Genomic DNA, 24003 nt, shown 5'->3' on the forward strand with positions numbered 1-24003 from the left:
AGCAAAACTGTATCTCTATTGCTTGCATATGATACTGGGAAAGGATGGTGCTGTATACACAATTGAAGGTAAAAGTACTACAACACTCTTCTGTTCCTCTGTGTTACTGTTTGTCAGCCTGGGAGGCAGGCCTTCCTGGGAGGGGTCCCGCTCAATCCAGTGGCAGGTGAAGCAGAAAAGAGCAACAGGAGTGGAGAAAGTTTCATGACTTCAGATTCCTTCCTTCCCTCCCACTCTCTGAGTTCGTAAACACACACAGTGCAAATATGCCCCAGTACTTTGGGTGAAGCAGCTAGTTGCCAGCTTTCTCTTTCTGCTTCTTGGGGTCTGTACTCTAGCTATCAGACCAGCAAACGTACTAAACAGGGCTGTAGGTTCAGGCAGTCCATTTGTGCCCTCTGTTCCTCTGGCCCTTAGCTCGGTTGCAATAACATTATTTATTTGTATTACCATAGTACCCAGGAGGAGGCCCAGTCACAGATCAGGACCCCATTGTGCTTGGTGCAGTAATAAAAAAACAGCGCCTGCCCCAAAGAGCCACCTTTATGCTCTCTGGGTATAAAGCTGTCTGCTCAGCGGGAAAGAGGGATGTGGGGAACAGAACAACAAATGAAAATACGTATAAAAGAAGGCAGGGGTTTTGTTTGCTTTAAAGAAAGAAATAGAAAGGGAAGAGGTGGGTTCATCTGCTAAGCCTTCAAAGGGGCACTCCGAAAGAAAAAGGTTAGAATTCACTACTCTAGTTTAATTCCCACCCCTCTCTCCCTGCTGGCACGGTTTCTGTGTTGTCCAGTTTCAGTATTTGACTCCCATCCTGGTGTACACTTTAAGCACTGAAAGCACGGGAATGTCAGCAGCTGGTGAAGCTAGCATGTCTTAGTGATGTCATGTACTTGTTTTGCTCTCAGACTCTGCACATTTCTGCCATACTAGATGAAGAACCAGAAATGGATGAACATTTTATTGTCACTCTCTTCAGCCCAATGGGAGGAGCCAGACTTGGCACAAGAGTGGAAACTATGATCACGGTGTTACAGAACCAGGCCCCATTGGGGCTTTTTAGTATCTATCCAGTTACAAATAGGTACAGTACACTAATTCAGTTATAAAGAGGATAATTATTCATATTCTGTAGACAAGATAATTCTCTGCATCTTTCTTTGGTGGACCTGTTTAAAAGAAAACAAGGAAATAAGCAATCCACAGTTTTAGGTAGTTGAAAATCTTTTAAAATATTTGGGGTCTGTTAAATAACATTGCTTCTGTACCAGAGAACAGAAGATTGAAAATAAACTATTCTTCACCAGAATATATAGTACTGACCCTTTAAAAAAAAATTGGACCCAGAGCTGGCCTGACTGAGTTTTTAGATTCAGATTGTCCTCTTGCTACTACTACTTTATTGTTTTTAGCCATGTAACTCATATCTTTATTATGTATCTAAATTGTTCTTTGAGTGTGTTATGTGAAGAAAGAGTCAGCATGAAGACTAACTTCCCTTTCAACTGTTCTTTAACAGCATATTTATAATCACACACACGAAATTACTATGTTAAAAGAACATTATTCAAATTACTCATCTTATCTCAGTCTCCCTTCCCTGGCTTCCAGTCCCAGTCTCCCCACCCTATGCCAGCCAGCCTTCAGTCCCAATTTCCACTCCTGCCAAGCTCCTTGTCCCAATCGGCTCCCCTTTTCTCTTGTCCCCTCTGCATTCGAATCCAGCAACTTCCTCCTCTATGCTGCCCTGGCCCAGCAGGGGCTGGTCACTGAGCATACAGGAGAGACAGACTCCCTGCTCTCAGTGCAGGTACCCAGACCCAAGAAAGCCCACCACAGCCCAGAACTGTAGTTGCATCAAATGTCCTGCTCTTCCCTGGATGGAGCTTGCCCAGTGCAAATGGAATCTTTGGAGAATTCAAGTGATACAATCCAAGTCTCTGATGAGCATGTGAGAACTACAGTTTTTCAAGGCTTATAATTTGGTCAAATTTGGGCTGATTTTTATGGAGCTTGCAAAAGGCATATCCTGACACAAAGGCCACCAGTACACCAAATTTCAAATCCTTGTGACAGAGTGTAGAGGTGCTTGAGTCAAAGAAAAGATCACCAGAATTTTTAACACGGGGAAAATATGTTTTCTCGTTCCTAGAAATGGCTGAACAATTTAGTTGAAATTTTCCAAAATACTCAGCCTGACAGACATGTAAACCTTTATCCCAAATGATTAAAATTTGTCCAAGTTATAAGCAGCTGAAACCAGGGTCTTATAATGGGAAATGTTGGTGCTACCAGCAGCCCCACCTGTAAGGAAACCAGCTGCTAGTGATTTCTTTCCATCACTGTTGTTTATTCTACTACTGAAGCTGTACCATGTAAATGATGTTTTTCAGAATGCCAATTCATACATTGTAAAAGGAATTCCTGTTTCTTTATTTTTGCAATTCTCACATTTAGGACAAGTTCTCTGATAGCTGAAGAAGCTAACAGTACCCTTTATTTGAAAGTATCCCGAAGTCATGGGCTCAATATGTCTGTGAGTGTGGAGTGGGAGACCCTGTCCAATACTGCATTCGGCATAAGTGAGTTTTTTTCTCAATGAATGTTACTTTTATTAAAAGTTAACATCAGTAAAACTGGCCAAGGAGACAGAGAGACTAGTTTTGAAATGTAAATCCATTTTTCAGAGTTGATAAAATAAACTCCTGCATTAAAAGATTTCTTTGATTGTGTTAAGATTCAATAGATAAAACGGCTTCACTAGAGCCAGTCCACTGACTGTCACTTCTATCAGAGTTGAGAGACTTCTGAAGTCTTCCCTACCTCACGACAGTGTATATGGAACAGTATTATCACTAGACTTCTCTTAAATAAGGCATGGTTGTAGTAGTATGAGTATTCTTGTAGCACCCACAACATGCAAAAGTACCGTCCACACAGTCAAGATGCCTGTCTGTGTCTGCAAGAGCTATATTATAAAGCCTCAGTCTTGGCACATGCTCAATTTTAGGCAGTGTGGGTAGTTCCGTTGGAGTCCCATATGACTAGTCACAGTGCCTAAAGATAAGCACTTATGTAAATCTTTGCAGGATTGTGGCCTAAATAACTTCAGTGGGGCTACTCATATGAGCAAAGATGCTCACATAACAGTTGGCAGGATTGGGGTCCAAGCTTTTGTTCTTGTAATTTAATTCTGACAACACATTCAAAATATCCAGTTAAACAGATCTATAAGTTATGCAAGTCTTTGCAAGTCTGACTTCTGTTTCATCTTGGTGGTGATTGGGGAAAAATTCTTTTGTATTTTTTTTTGTATGGCTTTTCCATTAGCTTGCTTTATTTTGATTCTGTCCACCAAAAATTCCCTGTATGACTTGCTTGTGTATTGAGAATACATATTACAAAAACATTAATCTGTTGTGTTCTCGTTGTTTTAACCTCTGGATGCATTTACGCTAATAAAATGCAAGTTCTGAGTGATGTCAGCAGTGTTATTTCTCCTGGCATTAAGTCTGAAGTTGGCTTGTGAAATCAAAGATAAGATTGGAAATCCCTCACGTATACTCCAGTAACTCGTATTTTTAATATATTGCAGAGGGTGGTATCAGTGTGCTGTCTGTCTTACAAAGTTTTGTGGAAGAGTCAGTATCTAGCTGGTGTTTCTTTACATCAGGAGAGTCTTTATATGGTGTTCTATTGCGGACCTCACCAGCTAGCTTTTCTTCTATCTATCAGTGGAGAGGAGTTTTTGTTCCCATTGAGGTAAATGTTTTTATTTTAATCCATTTTGCATGGATGGTACTAATTGTATTTGTAAAGTCCAGTTCCCTCATTAACTTTCTTTATGGTTCTCCTCTCAGGACTTCAGTATATGGAATCCTCAGAGCTGTGTGACATTTCACATTAATGGTGCTGCCTTTCTAGTGATTACTCATGGAGTATCCAAACAAGAATCTTCCAACCATCGTGTGTATACATTCACACCTGGACTCAGGGTACTACTGGTAAGACTTCTACCTTATTTTAGATGCTTTAGAAAAACCCATTCCTGGGAGGCCAGTTTAGTATTGAGCTCCAGCACAGTACTTGTGCTCTGCAGTGACATAAAACACGGCATTTTATAATAAGAGTCATATACTGTAGTGTCAAGATCTTAATTTTTATTACAAGCCAAATGAATTTAAATTTTGGTAACATTGATTTAAAATCAGCTGGTGCAGCACTATTTACTTAAAAGGAGTTTTACTTGTTTCTGCCAGAGCTTGTCCATAATATTTTCATGACATTTTCATGTGGAAATTAGTGAACAGTCAGATCTGTGTAATCATGGAACTTTTTTGATATTTTAACAAAGTTTTGTATTGAATAACATTCCTCCATTAGGCAAATTAGCCACATATGAGGAACTTGAATCACTTCATAAAGTTCTCTTGTCCTTGTGCCTTCTTTACAGATACAGACTCTCTCAGTGCCAGAAACCAGAGATGTAAAACACTTCACTGTTGAAAGAAAAGATTATTTAATTATTGCAAGTCATACAACTGACTCCAAATCCATACAGGTTGGAATGATCTCCCCTTTTCATTTTTAATATGTGTGCAGTATACATTTAGCTCTGATTGGAAATTCCTAAGTGGCAATCAGCATAATGGTTTATAAGTACTATTGACTTGCTACCCTGAATTCTACAAGAAGCTGAATAAAAACGAAGTTTACAGACTGATTTGGGTTTACCAGTATTGTCTGTATGAACTCATACAATATACCAGATGTAAATCATTATTAGAAATCCCCTTACTTTGAAAATTATGTCATTTAGTTCTTGTGCTAAGGGGAAATAGGCAGCCTTAGAGACAGAAGTTCTCTTATCTTCAGAACAGATAAACCTGCATTCAGCTTCTTTATACCACCCTACCATTGTACCTCAACCTTCATGTGGAGGGACCATCTTTAGAGGAAGTGGTAGCTCAGTGTCCAAGACCATACAGTTTTTCACCTTCTGGCTGAGGCGACCAACAAGAGTACCAAGGGTGGGGGTGATTTTACAATGCAGATACTTGTCTACTAGGAACTGGAAGGAGAAAACCAACTGAATTCACTGAGCAGCCATTAGATGTAAATGATTCATAGACTTCAGAGGATAATTAAAATAATCTAAAGTCTTCAGCATGACATCTGATTTCTGTTAGCACAATCTGACTGTACTTAGATCTAAAGAAAAAAAATTATTTATCATTTCCCATAGGTTTTCCAGTGGAATAATGACCTTTTTATATTGCATCATCAACTCCCAATTTATGGAGCTCTGCATATGGCCCTATTTCCCAGAGGAGGTTTTATGTACCTAGCAGTTTCTCTGTCGAATTCAAGCCTGCACCCCCTTCTGTACCAATGGTCAGATAATGAGTTTCAAAAACTTCATCAAGTGCCAGTAAATGGAACAACTCACATGGAGGCCTTGACTTTTGGGTCTGATATCTATTTAATAGTTGCAAAAGGTATGTTGCATGATACAAGAACATGAGTTTATGCTGGTCTGTCTGATGGGAAAGTCACTTGGCTCAGCAGTGTAGACAGGGATTTAAGCTTAGAGAGGAGAGGCCACAATTTCTCATGAAAATTTTATCAGGGACAATCTCTGTTATTTATTGAGCAGATATAAGTGTTGCATCCATTTTCAAGTATGTGCAGAATACGTGAAGTGTTGATTTCCAGCATACACTTTTCCCAGGAACGTTGGGGTAATTAAATCCTTACTACTGTAGTTGCTGTTAGCATCCTCTGCAACGTATGTGCTGTGCAGAATTTATGGAACAGCAGTGGAGATAATTGTTACGTCCCAATGTGATCCACTAGGCAGTCCAGCTTTCCTAACACACCCCTCTGTGTCTAGTGAAAAGTCTTATGGTACACTTCCCACTTGACTATGCATTGTCTTGCATTTGTTATTTTGTGTCCCAACAACCTTAGCATTCTGAGGTGTGTGGGTGTATGTGCGCATACATAGAAGCCATTAAATGATCAACATTTGCCAATCATTGTCCCAGTTACCACAGATATCTCCTGTCCTAAGCATAGAGGAATATGTGGTAATCTGGCTCTCTGTGTGGTAAGATCTGGCAAACCCAGACATTTTGATGTGAACCAGCATTGCAGGTATTTAATCATTGGTCAGATTCATTGTGTAGTCAAGCTTGAGGTTTATTCTCTTTCCCCTTTGCAGAATCCAGTAATTCAAGTGAAGTTTTTGTCTGGGAGACAGGACAATCTTCCTTCAGGCATTTTCAGTCCCTTTCTTCTAGCGCTATAAACAAAATCCACACCTTCATGCCTCCTTCGGGTTTAGGTAAGTTTTAGGTGACTACAGTCCTTGTTCGAATAGCAGCTTTTACACTGGTGGTAGGACCTTACTGAAAATAGTGCTAAGAAAATGTGGTAGCTGCATGTCAGTCCATCATTTTTCTGGTGATGTGAATCAGCACCAAACAAATTACAATGACACACAGAAAGGATGGGAGACCTTGCAGCTCAAAATAACAAAAATACTCCAGAAGTAAGGCAATGTTGCAAATACATAAACATAATTACTCTGGTGGTGATGCAGCAGGTTTAGTTAAGGCCTTTGTTTGAGAGAGACTGTGCGCTTAACTGGGTTCCTGATTTGACAGAGCTCCAAGGTGCCTGATGACCTCCAAAAGACAGAAAGGATGACCTCTGGCTTATGGAGTAATGTTGACAGCAGATCTGGAAGAAACAGGCAGAAGCAGATGGGGAGTGTACTAAATGTGACTACTATACAAATAATAACGGGGACTGCCCTTTCTTGGCCAGAGCACATTTCAGTTTTTTTAAATATGGTTTCCCACACTGAAATAACTTATTTGGGCCTACAGTAACTCCTCATTTAACACTGTAGTTATGTTCCTGAAAAATTAGACATTAAGCGAAATAATGCTAAGCGAATCCAATTTCCCCATAAGAATTAATGTAAATGTGTGCGGGGGGTTAGGTTCCAGGGAATTTTTTTTTGCCAGACAAAAGACATTTAAGGCGTGACCAGGTAAGTGAATATCCTCTGGTGCAGGTGTGGGCCAGCAACAGCCCCACTCCTAGGCCTGCAGAGTCCTCCCCATGCAAGCTCTGAGGGATTGGGCTTTACACTGGAGCCAGGCAGAGCAAGCAAGTGGCAGCACATAGGAAGGGACACTGCACTGCATCCTTCCCCAGCACCCAATGGGGATGTCTCTGCTGGCCTCTGAGCAGCAGATCACACAAATGCCTGCTCCAGTTAGTCACTGAATGCCCCCCCACCTCCCAGGGTGCTGGGGAGACCAGTTGTCTCTTAGGGGAACCAATCTACCAGGTTGCATGGTATGCTCGGGACACACAGCACAGAGGCACTGGGTCTCTAGATCCTTGCAGAGCTGGAGACAGTCATAGGCTTCTGGGGCCACAGGCATCGACTTTTCAAACTGCCAGGGGTGCTCGATCTCTGACTCTGCCCCAGGTCCTGCCCCCACTCCACCCCTTCCCCCAAGGCCTCCACCCCACTCCCACCCCACCTCTAAACCCAGTTCCGCCCCCTCCCATGAGTGCACTGCGTCCTCGCTCCTCCCCGCTCCCTGCCAGCCTCCCTGCACACCATAGAATCATAGAATATCAGGGTTGGAAGGGACCCCAGAAGGTCATCTAGTCCAACCCCCTGCTCGAAGCAGGACCAATTCCCAGTTAAATCATCCCAGCCAGGGCTTTGTCAAGCCTGACCTTAAAAACCTCTAAGGAAGGAGATTCTACCACCTCCCTAGGTAACGCATTCCAGTGTTTCACCACCCTCTTTGTGAAAAACCATGAAACAACTGATTGTGGAGAGGGAGCGGGTGTTGATCCATGGGGCCCACCGGTGGGCAAGAGGTGCTGAGCGGGGGTGGAGGGCGTTATAACATTGCGCAACTTTAAACGAGCATGTTCTCTAATAGAACAGTGACTTAATAACGAAACTACATTAACCGGGATGACTTTAAGTGAGGAGTTACTGTATTCTGAACTCCCTTGCTGAAGTTACACTGATGTAAAACTGGTGTAAGTGGATCAACATCAGGTGCTTCTCTGCAGACATTCATTTAGGACTTGAAATTTAACTGCTGAAATAAATAAGTGAATAAAAAATACTGAACAAATGTTCTTTTGTCTCTGACCTTGTAAGCAAGACTGGTCAGAGAGTTCCTTTGAGCAAGCATCTCTGGGATTGCACGGAGAAAACTATTTCATTTGTCTCTGAGCTTTTCCTTTTATTTATTTTTTCTTCTTTTTTTAAATGCAGTCCATGTGCTACTAGCTGGTAAGGATAGATCAGCACTGTATTCCTGGAATTCAGAAGTAAACCAGTTCTCTCTCGTGCTGGAAGCACCTCCTGCTAATCATATCACTTCAGTTACTATGAAATCACTTAACTCCAACAAAAGTCTAATTGTTCTGTCCGGAGATTCTTACTCCCAGATTTATGAACTGACCAAAGTCTCCAATGAGTCAGATTTTATACCTAGGTAGGTTTCTCATTTTATACCTCTCATCTTGCAGCTTCTCTTCATTTTTAAAAATGTTTCTTGTGGTATTTCTAGTTGCTGTTTTAGACTCCGGAGCATATTAGACTCTGGTCCTGTAAGTACACTGTGGGTAGAACTCTCATTGATATCACTAAGAGTTTTCAACATAAGGGCTGTTACAAAATCTATTGAAATCAATGAGTGTCCCTTAGTGGATTTCAGAGTAATAGCCGTGTTAGTCTGTATTCGCAAAAAGAAAAGGAGTACTTGTGGCAATTTATTTGAGCATGAGCTTTCGTGAGCTACAGCTCACTTCATCGGATGCATACTGTGGAAACTGCAGAAGACATTATATACACAGAGACCATGAAACAATACCTCCTCCCACCCCACTCTCCTGCTGGTAATAGCTTATCTAAAGTGATCATCAAGTTGGGCCATTTCCAGCAGAAATCCAGGTTTTCTCACCCTCCGCCCCCCACCCCCCCAACTCACTCTCCTGCTGGTAATAGCTTATCCAAAGTGACCACTCTCCTCACAATGTGTATGAAAATCAAGGTGGGCCATTTCCAGCACAAATACAGGTTTTCTCACCCCCCCACCCCCTTTTTTTCAAAAAAACACACACACAAAAACTCACTCTCCTGCTGGTAATAGCTTATCCAGAGCGACCACTCTCCCTACAATGTGCATGATAATCAAGGTGGGCCATTTCCAGCACAAATCCAGGTTTTCTCACCCCCCCCCCCCCGTACACACACAAACTCACTCTCCTGCTGGTAATAGCTCATCCAAAGTAACCACTCTCCCTACAATGTGCATGATAATCAAGGTGGGCCATTTCCAGCACAAATCCAAGTTTAACCAGAACGTCGGGGGGCATGTAGTGCTTGCAATTATGTTCCTTACTCTTGTGTTTATATATTTAAAAAAAACATTTGTTGTGGTTGAATGAGGATCCCACTCATCATAAATTTTTGGTCCTGTTTAATTACTTGGATTCATTGAGAAAGACAAGGTGGGTGAGGTTGTATTATGATTCATTGTTATTTTCTTTCTATAAAAAACCCTTTCAAGTCAAATTACCCTTTGATCAATAAAAACATTAATTCAGACTCTTAAAAAAGCCCTTGACGTTTTAAAGTCTAGTCTTCTATATTTCTTAATTTTGAACCTTAATATTCCTCTTTTCGTATCACATTCGTATTGTACTTCTTACTTTTTATAATTTTAACCCAAACGTATAAATTTATGAATTTATACTGTATAACATTTATGGATGGTTTGTGTATTACAAACTTTTGGTGTTTTCTCTATCCCCTGAGTTAGTTATTTCCCTCATTTTTAAGATCAGTGTTCCAGTTTTTGTCTCTTCATTGATGTTTTAATTTGTATGCACCCATATCAGTTTATGCATCTCTTTAATTCTCTTTCATCCATTATAAGTAAGGCTGGATGTTCGTCATGACAGAAACCATGACAGGGTTTTTTAAATAAAATGTCTTAGTATTTGTTTCCCTGACAAATCTAACCCTTAACTAAGGAAGATTCTTAAATTATTTTTTTTTTTAAAACTTACTGCGTTTATGTCTAGTGTGTTACAGGATGGAATATGATTTTAAACTTTCAAATAAGGAATTTTAAGTTAAATCTCACGATTTCTTGTGAAAAATAATTAAATGTTACCACAAATTTTGTGGACCATGTCTTTACCTTTTTTAAAACTGAAATTATGACACTTGTATTTCTTTCATGAAAAAGCCATGATTATTCCCCATTTTGCTGCAACAAACTACTCTTAATTATAATCATTTTGTGTGTGTGTTTTTATGCCAGTTCAGGTGAATTGATATTTGATCCTGGAGACATGGAAGTTGTGCTGGCAGTTAATATCCTTGATGATGTAATCCCAGAAGAAGAAGAATTTTTCACAGTGTGGCTGAAAAACCCCAAAGGAGGTGCAGAGATTGGTGCTAGTGGTTATGTTAACATAATTATTCCATCTAATGACAATGCTCATGGAGTCATTGCATTTGCTCAGGTAACAATACTAAATTAAGTCATGAGAATACAGATATACTTTGTCCAGAACCAAGAACGCTAACATGTAAAAACTGTAAACAGAAAAGGTGATGGGCCTGATTCTTCATTGCCTTTTATCATTGTAATTTAGTTTTGCTTTATACCCATTCAGCATCGATGTAAGTGACTCAGCAGGGTGCAAGGTAATACAAAACAGTTCCAGTAGCTGTACCTTGTGTGAGATTTTAATTTCTTAATAAGTGTTGGTCTGAGTAATATAAAGTCCGTTAACCTTAAAAAAAAAATCTGTTCCAGAGTCCAGTGTTTGAATGGCTGGAGAGGTGAGAATTTACAGAAATCTGTAGGACCTTTTACCGCATCCCAACAGGCTTCTTAAGTTATATAATGGAGTGAGCTGAGATAATTTCCAGGTCCAGCTCTGCTGTGTTCCTGTCTCTTTGGCTATTCCTAGATTTGAGGATGATGTCTGTCAAGGGGGTTCATTGGTGGGTTTTTAGGTGGCTGAAGAGCCCAATTTGTGCCCTGCAGATTTTTCCACAGAAGTGACAGGTGTAATCTTGGAGGAGACATAGTTGTTGGCTGGAGTGTTGTGCCCTTTCTTTCCTCCTTTGTCACTTCTCTGTCTCATGAATATGTCTGTGGCTTGGCGTATGGTGTGGTACCACTGTGTTCTGTTCTGCGCCAAGTCCTCCCAGTTTGTTGGGTTGATGTTTAAGTTTAACGTGCACTTTCAGTATGTGCTTCCACTGCCCTCCGTGAACCCTTTTCTCCTGACTTAACTGAGAGAAGAGTACTTGTTTTGGGAGGCACAAAGAGTAGTTTGTGCAGGTGAGGGCTGATAGAGTACCTTGGTTTTCCGGATGTTGAGAGAGAGAGAGACCCAGGCTGTGATAGACACCTACAAAACGGTTTAGGGTATTTTGCAGGTTGGCCTCTGTGTGTGTGAGGGTGACGCAATCATCTGCATACTGAAGGTCAGTGGTGCCAATTCTTGTGGTCTTAGATTTTGTTTGGATACGTCAGAGATTGAGAAATTGGTCCTCCATACAATAATCAATCCCAATTCCGTAAAGTAGAGTTCATGGATGAGGATTAGGATCACGGCAAGGTAAATGGAGAAGAGTGCTAGACCAATGACACAGCCTTGCTTGTCACCAGTGCGAATGATGAATGGTTTGGTCTCTAAGCCAATGCACAGAAAGGTGGCAGTCATCCCATCATAGAGTAATCTGATGATGGAAATGAATTTCTGTGGACAGCCAAACCTACACAGCATCTTCCATAGGGCATCACAATTGATAGAGTCAAAGGCCTTGGATAGGTTGATGAATGCCATGAACAGTTCCTGGTGTTGCTATCTGCACTTCTTCTGAATCTGTCGGACCACAGAGATCATGTTGGTTGTGCCTTGGGATAGCCTGAAGCCGCATTGTGATTCGGGGAGAAGTTCCTTGGCAAGGAGAAGGAGCTGGTTTAATAGGATCTGGGCAAGGATCTTCCTTGCGATGGAGAGGAGGGCAATACCTTTATAGTTCCTGCACAAAGATTTGTCTCCTTCCTTGAATATTGTAACAATGTTGTCATTCTTAGTCAGGTGGAATTTCTTCGCAGCTCCAGGAGTTGGCAAAGCATTGTTCTACCAGCTTTAAAAGCCTCAGCAGGAATGCCGTCTGGGCCTGGTGCCTTGTGATTTTTTCTCTGGGTGATGGTTCGCCTGACTTCCTCAGAAGATGGGGGATCATCAAGGTCTTCCATTGCTGAGTGTTGTGGAATGAACTTGATGGTGTCTTCAGAGACCATGGAGTCGCAGTTTAGAAGGCTCTCAAAGTGCTCCTTCCAGCGTTGTTTAATGACTGCATTGTCCATGCTGGGAATGTAAGAGGCTTGGCCTTTGGAGCTTGACCCATATCTGGCTTTTGTTGCTTGAAAGAAGCTTCTTAAGTAATCCTGGTTTACCAAACTCTGGATCTCAGAGGCCTTCTCTCGCTACCACTTGTTTTTGATGTTACGTAGCCTCCTTTGGACTTCGGCTTTGAGCAGGTGAAAGGCTTCATGTTTTTGTTGGTTAGAGGAATCATTTTGCCACTTACAGAATGCTCCTGTTTACCACCTAGAACAAAGATATTTGGGCGGATGGCAGTTCTCTGTTAGCATGGAAACTGTAGGACTAGGACAAAGCATTCTGGGAAAGCATACTAGAAGTGTTTTTCTAAAAGATATACTTTAGTTCAAACAGAAGTTGTGGACTTGGAATTATTGGGTGAAATTCAATGGGCTGTGTTATGCGGTAGCTCATGCTAGATTATCCTAATGGTCCCTCCTTTAAAATCTATAAATCTGTGAAAGCGGGAAGAGATCTAAGCAACCTACTTTTCATCAGTATGAAAGAGACTGAAGGGATCAGGACCAGCAGTGGAAAGGGCTGGGGAATAAGCAGAGCAGCAGATGGAAAAGGAGTACCTCTGGCAGTTAATGAGTACTTTGTGGGATAGACCTGGGAATGCTAATAGAGCCCACATCAAATTCCTATTCTTTGGAATGACCACCCCTAGAATGCTTCTGTTCTGGAGAGAAATCACTATCAAGGGAGACCTGAACTGAGAATGCATCTTAAAGGGCCAGGTTGACCTAGGACAGGTATGTACAAATCTGTGCAAAGCTATCATGCAAAGGGAAATAGAAGCCACAGGAAATCTGGAGAGAGTGCTGTCATGCAGATAGACCCACAATGCACCCTCAGGTACCACAGAATCAACTGGCAAGAACACAGTAAGCTCTGGCTGGAAAATTGTATACATAGCAAGTACTCCCTAAATCAAATGCTGCAATTTGAAAAAAAAAATCTAAGATAAACTGAATCTGCCTTGGAAGTTCCCCACGTTTCTCAGCCATTTTAAAACTAATCCGGGGATGAAATCATCGTAGCAAAAAAGTTCAAACTTGGATACTTAGCATGAGGCCCTTAAATACATATTTAGGCACTGCCCAATTTGTTTGTTTGTTTGTTTATTTATTTATTTATTTTATTTAAATATGTCCATGGGAGCTTTACGGGCTTAGCACCTCTGAAAATTAGGTCACTTCCCCAGAAGTGTGCAAATATGGATTTACGTACTTAACATAGGGGATACAAGTTTTAAAATTTTCTTCCAAATGCCTCAAGATCATTTTGAGTATTTAATATAGGATCTCTTCCTGTGTTTTCTAGCCATTCAAATAATTAATTTGTATGGTTGTACTATATTTGTACGTTTCCAGAATTCTTTATCTAAGCAAGTTGAAGAAATGGAACAAGACAACTTAATCACCTTGAATATTGAACGTTTAATAGGAATGTATGGCCGAGTTACAGTACAGTGGATAGCCAATGGGAGCATTAATGATATATTTCCAGCATCAGGAATGGTATGTATTAATTTTGCTGAAATTAGTGAAGCACTGATTTAAAAATACTTTATAAAATATCCCAAGTCTTAGCTGTTGTCCCTTCTTGGAGTGCCCAAGTATGGTAGAACCCTTATTCCTCTCTCCTCAGTGCATAGTGACCCACCTTAGGACCAATGGGCCCTGGGTTCTTCGGGCCCAGCTCTACCTAGTGGTTGGGTGCATAAACTAATTGACAAATCCTGTGACTTCTAGGACATTACAAATTATAGATCCAAGAAATCAAGGGCCAACAGATTATGAAGATATACAACAATTATTCCTGGAAAGACATAAAATCAGAGAAAAGACAGAGAATTGGGTCAAGGGGGCAGGCAGATAATCAAGTATATCAAATAAATGACGGAGCAACCATTCCACCAAAATAAACACTCTTTCCCTCAAAAGCCCACAACAAAGTGAAAGTAAACAGAATGCTCCCTAAAGTCTCCCTGTAGGCTTTAGCTAGCTGGCGGAGCAGGACCTTGAAAAAGGGTGTGGTGTCCTTCACTGAGGCCTGGTTTACACTGAGGGGGGATCGATCTAAGTTACGCAACTAAAGTCGATATACTTAGACCTACTCACCATGGTGTCTTAACTGCGGTGAGTCGACTGCTGCCGCTCCCCGTTGACTCCGCTTGCGCCTCTCATTGCAGTGGAGTACAGGAGTCGATGGGAGAGCGCTCGGGGGTCGATTTATTGCGTCTAGACTGGACGCGATAAATCGACCCCCACTGGATCGATCGCTGTCTGTCGATCTGGCGGGTAGTATAGACATACCCTGAGAAGCTCTGGCCATTCTCCAGCTCTAGTGCTGTGGAGGTCTAGTGGGTGCAGCCGCCAGTCAGTGCTTTTTTGCAAGGTGGAGTCTTGGAGCTCAGTCTCTTGTGGAGTGGACTGCACCTGGTCACTCAAGTCCTGTTCATCCCATGGATCCCAATGCAGCGGGAAGCCTACAGGTCTCAGCAGGCAGGCTGCCCTTTCAGGTCAAGACAGATTCTGGACCTCTGCTACACAGAGAAGTTCAGGAACTGCATCGTCTTTTGCTACTGGAACCTGACTCTCTGCATCCAGCTCTGTCTCAGAGTCCTCAATGACTTTCAACACCCAGGCTCATCTCAATCTCCTGGCAGTCCCAGTCATGTGCAAGCTCTCCAGGTCTGCAGTTGGTCACCTGGGTGGGCCATCAGGCTCTGGCCTAGCCCCCTTTGTCTGTTTTTGTGTCTCGAGCACAGTGAGGCAGACAGCCTCTGTTTCAGTTCCCTTAGTCTCTCTGCCGCTGTTTGTGGAAGCTGTTTTTTCTGAAGTCCTCCAGAATGTTACAGGAGGCTACATGGTTATTTTAAATGTGATCAATTCATCTATTTATACATATATTTAAAAATATTATAGTGACAACTTAAAACAATAATATAATTGTCAAAAATGGATTATAGATGGGTGAATAATAAACTTCATGTTCAGCAAATAGTTTATTTGAAAAAAAAATCATGACATTAGTCAACTAAGTTGTCAGTTGAATATTATTCAGCAAGCACTAGTATTGACACTGTGCCCCTAAAATCAACATTTGTAGTTAGGGGAGGGGAGGGGTTTGGGGTTTTCAGCAACTTACTGACTTTCTCTGCTTCTTGACTTAGACAAAGCAGGAAAGCAAAGTGTTTGGCACAAAAAGCCGCAATGCAGTTGTATTATTGAGTTATTCTGCTGACATCTAGGTCCAGATTTTCAAAATGGGTGTTTTAGACACTTAAGTCTGTTTTTAAGAGATCCAGATAAAAACGGCTTGATTTTCAGATGTGCTGAAGTCATTGAGAGTTGTGGGTACTCAGCATCTCCAAAACTCAGGCCAGTGTTAGTTAAGAACTATTTCTCCCTCCCTGTGTTTCTGATTGTTTTGCCCCAATTAAACAGCATGCATTTTTCCAAAGTGACTCTCTTTTTGCTGTTTGCTGTCAGTGTTGCTAACCTCTCTGGAGCCCTTTCAGTTATTTTTCTGTCTTCAGTGGTGTCACACCACCTCCGAGTTCAGTATCATTTGCATATTTTGTTAATGCTCTGTTCACACTTTTTTCACTGATGGATTTTTACAAAAGCAAATATTGGTGAAGGTGCTTAAAATAATAGTATGGAAAAAAATGTTTCACCTGTTTTTTTTTACTTTTTAGATAACATTTTCAGAAGGTCAGGCCCTGTCCACAATCACCCTGACTGTTCTTGCAGACAACATTGCAGAGCTTTCTGAAACTGTTGTTATAACATTCACCCATGTCACTACTGTGGGTATTAAGGATCCCATGAGAGGAGCCATCATAGACCCTAAGAGAGCACGAGCTGTGCTTACCATTTTGCCTAATGATTCTCCCTATGGTGTAGTTGGCTGGCATACGGACTCTCTCTTTGCTAAAGTAGCAGAGCCTGAAGGTAAGTCAGTCTTAAGTTCCTGCTAAGAAGCTAAAATAATGGCATACTAAAGTATGTCATCTTTAGACGTTCTGATGTTAATTATGTGAGTTTTTAATTACTAACATTCTAAATTTTTAAAAATAATTTAAGTTTGAGCAAAAACCAAAAGAACAGCAGTAACAACTCAGTGACAAACAGAAGTGGTCCCACAGCAGTCAAAAAACATCCTTAGAAATACAAAACTATGCAACTTTCCTGCGTATAGGATATTTCATATGCACTGTAAATAAAGACTCTCCAGTTATTTTTGCAAGTTGATTGTGATGTTAACTTGACTTATGTTACTTTCACTAATAAACAGAATCATTCCCTTATTTTGCTAAAAACTATGGTGTCTTGTCTTGTATGCATGGCACTAGAAAGTAAGATTATTCTTAGTGCATACTATTGCCTTCTTACAAATTGCTGCATATTAAATATTTGTCTTTAAACTTAAGAATATAGGTTTTCAGGGAAACTTTGCCTTCACTGGTTACACATTTCCTCTTTCTGCTGTGCAATGTCATTATCACCTTTAGATATTATGAACTGTATGCCACAAATTTGTTAACTATAAAAATAAACTAATTAAAGCCAAATGGCCTGATCCTGCTGGCATCCACTGCTATGCCGGTAGCTGCCAGACAACAGAAAATCTTTGGAGGGGAGATGGCACTGGAGGCTGCTGCTGATCCCAAGCAGTAAACGCAACTGTCCATTCACATGCTCTGTGACTTGTGGTGGGGACAAACAGGGATGTAGGTACGGGGAAAAGCAGTACCACCTCCGCTGTGATGTTGGTGCAGTCATACTCGATTCTGGAACTTTGCTGGAGTCCTGCAGAGCGAGCTATTGTAAGTTGGGCTTATAGGGCTGTTTGGACTGTGTGCAGAGCCACAGTGGTCTTCACTTGAAGACTTTTCCCTACTCCATATTGTCCATCGGCAGTTACTGTTCCTGTCGAGCTCACATCCTTTCCCCTGACAGCTTAGCTCCACCACTACGGTTTTTCCCATCTCCTTTCCCTGCCATCAGGCTCCCATTCTGTCCATCTCCTGCCTCAGATTTTTCTCCTTCCAACTGCTTCTTTGACATTGACATCCCATCACCTCTCATCTCTTACAGTTTCAGAAACCCTCTGCCTAGCCTCCCAATCTTCCTTCCATGCACAAGCAGCTACAGCTGGTCTGAAAAATTCTGGCAAAATATTATTTCATTGGAACTTGCCGATTTGGTGAAATTGAAATGAAGCTCTGGCAGAACCCAGACACCAGTTTGCCCACCTTGCTTCTTGGTAGCCAACTGGGAGTTGGGCTGACCCAGGGGTCAGGTAGCTCTGGGAGCCCCAGGGTCCCATCTCCTCAGCCGCCCAATTGGCTGGGGCTCCCAGGGCTTCCAGGCTTCTGGCTCCCCATCTGCCCACCACGTAGAATTTTGTTTAGAAAATATCGAGACGAAACATTTTGATTTTTCAAAATGCCTTTTTTCAGATTTCTATTTTTGTGCAGGATTTCAAGATTTCTGAAGTTGTTTTTGTTCCAAATTGAAACAAAAATACATTTGAAATTCTCCACAAAACAGAAATCTGAAGAAAAAATTCATTTTGAAAAAATCACCCAGTTCTCCACCCAGCTCTAATAGCAGAGACCCCACCTGAAATCTTTTCCTCTACAAGGAGAGTTCCCCTTGCTTCCATCTCCCTACCAGACATGGGTTTTTTTTCCCCACTCTTGTCTCTACCAGCAGGGCTATCAGGATTCATCCACAGCTTCCATCCTGGAAGTTCTCCAAAGACAGAGGAAAATAGTCTGTTGTGTGCCCTTTTCCGTGCATGAAATATGCTTTTAGGAGCCTGGCCCCTCATCCTTCCCTGCCACAGTTTCTCAGTCAAAGGTGTAGTGTGTAATCAAGTTGAATTTTGTAATAACTTATGTGTTCTATACATATGTATAAAACACATTCCCCATGCTACTTCATTACAATGATTTGTGTTTGGCATCTGATAATTTATTGGAGTTTAATCTGTAAATTATTCCTTTTTTTAGTATTTCAGAGCATGTTGTATTTAGGGCTTTTCCAGATGAAAAGTAATGGAAATGGACACTACATTGCAGCTCAATATTTACAAGCAAAAACATACACTAGTTACCTTTTTCCCTCCGTTTGTCTTACCCTTAGCCTTCCTGGTTTGTTTCTTTTATCCACTTTTTTCCACCCCTCCTGCCCTAGATACAGGACTTCCAGGCACGCCCTAGGTGTTCTGCAATTTCTTGGACTCTGGTGAAAATGTAGTTTCCCAAAGGGGATCTGAGTCATCACCAATATGAGTGCATTTCCTTTTCTGGGGAATTTGAGATTTAGATATGCATGAATAAAGGGCAATCGCTGAGTATCACCACCAGAGTCACTGCCACAGAGGTTGTTTCCTATATCAGTATCAGTAATGACTTCAAAATTATTTAAAATGCATGAAGGGCACTCAAAACAGGGCACTAGATATGTTGATGGGTTTTTACCAGAGCTAATATAGATTTCTTTCCCATTTCATCTTGCAGAGAATCCTACTATTGTTACTTTACAAATTCTTCGAGAACAAGGATTTGTTGGAGATATTGCAGTACAGTTGAGCGCCAAACCTAATTTTGCCCGTCAGCCTTTCAACCAAGCCACGGAGAATAAGGATTATGTGATAGAAAAAGAAACAATAATTATGGCAGAGAACACAATCACGACTTACGTTATAGTCACCATTTTGCCTGTGAGTAATTGAAAAGAAGACAAGTTTTTGTTATATTTTAAGGAAGATTATAGTGTAGGTTCTGTCCAGGGGCAAAAGGAAAAGTGTAACATTCTATAAGTATTGTAGGAGGAAAATTGGCTCATTAAATCTGTTTCAGCAGAGTCTGGACACTGGTAACTAGTTTGTGAGCAATCCAAATCCTTTGCTTTGTTTACTGTGAAATGAGTAATTTGGTTTTATGGAAACTTGTTTGTGGTGAATTTTAAACTCTCTCAGGAACATGTTGGGTTATAAATTTGGCACAACTTCAATCTGTAAAATAATGTATTTCACTTTTTGCCTTTTAACAGATTTATTGTTCAGATTTAAAAAAAACATCAATTGATTGGGGCCCCTAGACTTTATCATGACCAATAAAAATGTGTTTTTATAGGATGTTCAAAGTCCTTCAGGTCCTCCTAGTCAGCAGTGTTTTCAGAAATCCTTTCCCCCCTTTTCATAGGCGATGTGATGTGAGGCAGGGAATTAGTTATTTAATCTCAACTGCCGTGGTTTTACCTGATTCTGCTCAGTCAGCAGCCAGTCAGTTTCCTCCTTTCATAATATCCATCTTATAACATGAACTTACAATTGGGGTGACGTTTTAAAAACATTTTCACAGGATAATGTTCCAGAATTACAGGAAGGATTTGTAGTCAATATTACTGATGTGCATCTGGTAGATTCTTCTCTTGCTGAAGGGCAGCCAAGTGTGAAGAGACTTGGGTTAGAAATAGCTGAGGTAACAATTGAAGAGAATGATGACCCCAGAGGAATATTTAGTTTCAATGTTGTGAAGGTAAGACTGAATTTTAAACATTTACTATTGTATTCTAGCAGTAGGTTCTGTGTTTTCAGGCTGCATTTAAAAATAGTCTTTAAAAGATTTCTAGCACTAAACATCAGTTACATTGACCAGATACTGGACTAGCAATTTCTATACAAAAGTTTTCTTGCTGCTAATGATACTTAGTTCATGAGAGCATTGGAATTGCTAAAACACTCGTGGGTTATTTTTACCCTAACTACATCAGATTAACAATTTGATCTTTCTATAATTATAATACTACTACTAATAATAATCAATATTGCTGTCTTGTTTTATAGATTATATAGAAAGGGGCTAACTCATTACTTTAACGCATAGCCCCTCACTTTTGGCTACTTTTGAACATTTTGGTATCAGTCTTTTTGCAGGGGATGAGAAAAGAGAAACACATTTGCCTTGGCACTCAACATGTTTTCTGAATTTTCAGGATTTTAGTGGCGCAGTTGCTGGTTATGAGGTGCCTCCACCACAGAATATACTGAAGCTGCCAGTTGTTCGGAAGGCTGGGAGGTTTGGGTCAGTAAAACTATACTGGGAAGCCATGCCTGCCAGCGCTAGCGTGGAAGACTTTACGCCATCATTTGGAAACCTTACATTTGCAGATGGACAAGTATGATGTTGCTGAAAATATAAACATTTCTGAGTTAAGAAGTCTCAGGGTCTTTTGCATTTGTTTCCTTTAAAAGATAGGAGTGTAAAGTCTCAGAGCACATTTCTGCTTACTATTTGTGGTCCAAATCCTGTGAACATGTACACAGGAACTTAACTTTAGGCACATGCATAGTCAGTCCCATTGACTTTAATGGCACTACTCAGGTACTTAAAGGGAAATATAAGTGTTTGCCACATTGGGGGTCTATGTCTTTACACCTCCACCAGTAAAAAACAAAAACAAAAAAAAATCCTTATTTTTTCCTGTTAAGTGGGAAACTCATAATTAGCCCATGTTTTGTGTGGACTTACACAATGAATTTGTATGTTTCTTTAGCTGCATTGTTAGATTTCACATCACACTTGGAGAGACAAAGTGTGCACTCTTAGGGGTGGCTGATTTCATGTGATGGAAAATGGACCTTGGCAAACAATGGTATACTTTGTGAACAAAATCATGTTTAGAGCCAAATATAATACATTCTGTGTACTACTTCATACTAAAAACATATGGCAGAAGAGATAAGCAGGAGCCATTCAGTCCGAACACCTTTTCATATTTGCAGCATGGGGGCCAGAGATAACAAATTAGAGAAGGCGTTGGCAATTTTCAATGTATATCATTGTGGGTTTTTTGTATTAGTGTGAAAAAGGGTGCCTGTCAAATTAAATTGTTTAAATAATTTACTAATTAAAACAATCCGTTTTCTGATCACCCTTGGAATAGTTAAAAGAATCCATCCAAATTTTCATAATTGTTTTTTCTGCTTCCTTCCTGTTGTTGAAAAGTACCTCTTGGATAGGTCCAAGAGCTGTAATAGTTCTGCATAAGTTAAGTCTTACCCCTTCCTCTCTGTGCTGTGAAAATGCTTGCCTGCCAGCTTCTCAGTTTCACATTCAGCTTTGCTACTGCTGCTATTAATGGTCGACACCCTCTTGCAGGGCCTAGGAAAGTATGTGCACCTGAGCTTCTTCAAGAGCAGTGTGTGAGGCAGGAAGTGTGAATGACTATCAACAAAACTGTGCTGTCAAATATACAAAGTGAAGAAACTGAAAAGTGGTTGTTTTTTTTTTGTCTAATGACTTTTAGTAATAGTGCTCTTTACTTGTAATAATAGTAAGCCCAAAATTTCCTTATGGAAATGTGATTATTAAGTTCATAGTATTACTTTTAATTCACAGTATATTGGGATTTCAGTCGGTTAAATTCCTCACAATTTTAATAGGAATCCAGAAAGTTTGCATAAATGAGTTTTAAATATATTTCCAACATTTTGGTATGGTTTTGTTTTCAAAAGCCAAATATATAAATAAATAAATAAGCAAATTTGTGAGCCAAACTAAAACCATTTAGTAATCTTTTACAACTTACAAAATCTAAGACTTAATTTTTCTGAGTTTCATTCATAAAATAAAATAGACTGAATTCACTGTTGTATCCTGTATTGTTTTATTGGTTCTCGTTTTTTTTGCAGGCTGCAGGGGTGATAGAGATCACAATCATAGATGACACTGCAATAGAATTTTTAGAGCTGTTCAACGTCACTTTAATCAGGGTGACAGGTGGTGCCAGACTTGGGGATGACACCGTGGTGACTGTCACTATTCCACCAAATGACTCTCCTGTTGGCGTGTTTGGGTTCGAAGAAAAGAATGTAAGTATGAGCAACATGGTGCAGTTTTAAGCATAAGCAGGAAGAATGTTATGTATCATCAACCACATAGTTTCTTAGAGTCAATTATCAATGTGCAGATTTTCCTGAACGTAGCTTTCAGCAATGCAGACGGTTAAACATTTTATATTTGTACAAAATGTCATTTCTGCAGCCCAGCATCTCCCACAGTTCTTGCTATCGGGGCTGCTCTGCTCACCCTTGCAACTCACAGAGGTGAATCAGTGTTTTGGCACCACTGCTCTATTCGCACCCCCTCTGCTTGTGCTTCTGGCCAGATTCTCTGCCTCCACAGCAGCATGCAGATGGTAGTTCCAGTGCTCCTTTCTTTCATCTGCCTAAAGGGGTATTTTTTGACAAATTCTGGGGCAGATGTGAGCAGTGTTCTCACTCCCTTACTCCGCCCACTGGGCCAGTTTTTAGTCGGCTGTTGGAATCCAGGTGAAGTCTCCTCTGCAGTGCCTCCCTGCTAGCTCCCCCACATCTTTTTAGGGATGGGAGAGCTGCCTAGAAAGCACTGAGAGAAATCCAAATGGAGCTCCATCTGTGAAACTGCCTTCCCGAGCTCAGCAGATGGTGAGTTGTACCAAGCCTGCATTCAGTCTTCCATTCCTAACTCTGTTGGGTACTGGGGCTATGAGTCGGACTGGCATGTGGGGTCTTCTACCCACCAGAACAGCCGCATCTCCAAAATGGAAAATACAGACCTGGAATCTCTGTGCAGAACAGGGAGAGGCTCCAAGGATGAGGAGGACCGCAGTCAGCTGATTTGGGCGTAAGTCCTAAGAGGCCCCTGGAGAACAGAGAGGGGAGACTTGTAGAGGTCACAAGTCTTAAAATGGGTCTTGAGTGTCTTGGGGAAAGAACCAGGGGACAGCCCCCTTTCCCAATTCGGCCAGAGGGCTATGGAAATGTTTCCCTTCCCTCTCCCTGCGGGAATGGGCCCCAGTAGGTGAGGACTCAGAAAGGGATCTCACAAGAGGTCTCCAGGCCTCTAGGAAAGCTAGCTGCAAAAGGCCTTACCAAAGCCATAGTGGAGCTCATATGGTCTCTAAGTAAGCAAAAAAGTGAAAAAAAATCAAAAAAGGGGAAGAAAAAGCCTAAAAGATGTAGGAGGTATGAATCCTGTGATGTCTTCTCCACCGAGGATGGTGAATTGTCAGGCTCTGACTCCGATCAGGACTGGGGAAAGTCTTAGCAAAGCTGTTTTCTCCCTGAGAAATTTGTGGCCATGTACAACAAGGTTGTATCCACTCTTCAGATTCAACCCATACAGATCCCTGAGAGTAAGCCACAGAGCAAATTTCTCCCCTTGAAATCCTCCCTTGAGACAGCGATTCCCTTACACTCCTCCTTTGAGGAAATAATCAGGGATGAATGGGGTAAGCCAGAACACATTGTGAAAAATCACCATAAAATTCTACGAGATCCAGGAACCAAAGGATCAGATTACCGAGATCTTGAAGAATTATGCTACTATAGCCTCCCTGGCAAGAGATATGGTTATTCCCTCCGAACACCATAGTTAGAAACAATGGAGGCCACTCTCAAAAAAGACTTTGAAGTCTCTTCAGCCTTCCTCCAGGCATCTGTAGCAGCTACTTGCTTTGCAAGCTC

The 24003-nt window shown here is 41.0% G+C and overlaps 1 protein-coding gene across 4 annotated transcripts in view; it reads left to right on the forward strand.

Annotated features, from left to right (window-relative positions):
* Positions 1–24003, forward strand: part of ADGRV1 (adhesion G protein-coupled receptor V1) — a 412710-nt gene that overhangs the window by 121996 nt on the left and 266711 nt on the right. For all 4 annotated transcript variants that reach the window (XM_073344461.1, XM_073344462.1, XM_073344463.1 and 1 more), the window contains 15 exons: positions 909–1084; positions 2458–2582; positions 3596–3762; positions 3861–4004; positions 4454–4561; positions 5246–5498; positions 6224–6346; positions 8321–8543; positions 10380–10584; positions 13845–13991; positions 16178–16433; positions 19010–19212; positions 19856–20032; positions 20490–20672; positions 22189–22368. In XM_073344461.1, the coding sequence (XP_073200562.1) occupies positions 909–1084; positions 2458–2582; positions 3596–3762; positions 3861–4004; positions 4454–4561; positions 5246–5498; positions 6224–6346; positions 8321–8543; positions 10380–10584; positions 13845–13991; positions 16178–16433; positions 19010–19212; positions 19856–20032; positions 20490–20672; positions 22189–22368 (2670 nt within the window). The remainder of the gene's footprint in view (positions 1–908; positions 1085–2457; positions 2583–3595; positions 3763–3860; positions 4005–4453; positions 4562–5245; positions 5499–6223; positions 6347–8320; positions 8544–10379; positions 10585–13844; positions 13992–16177; positions 16434–19009; positions 19213–19855; positions 20033–20489; positions 20673–22188; positions 22369–24003) is intronic.

The sequence above is a fragment of the Lepidochelys kempii genome, chromosome 5 (assembly GCF_965140265.1).
Source record: "Lepidochelys kempii isolate rLepKem1 chromosome 5, rLepKem1.hap2, whole genome shotgun sequence".
Classification (NCBI taxonomy): Eukaryota; Metazoa; Chordata; order Testudines; family Cheloniidae; genus Lepidochelys; species Lepidochelys kempii.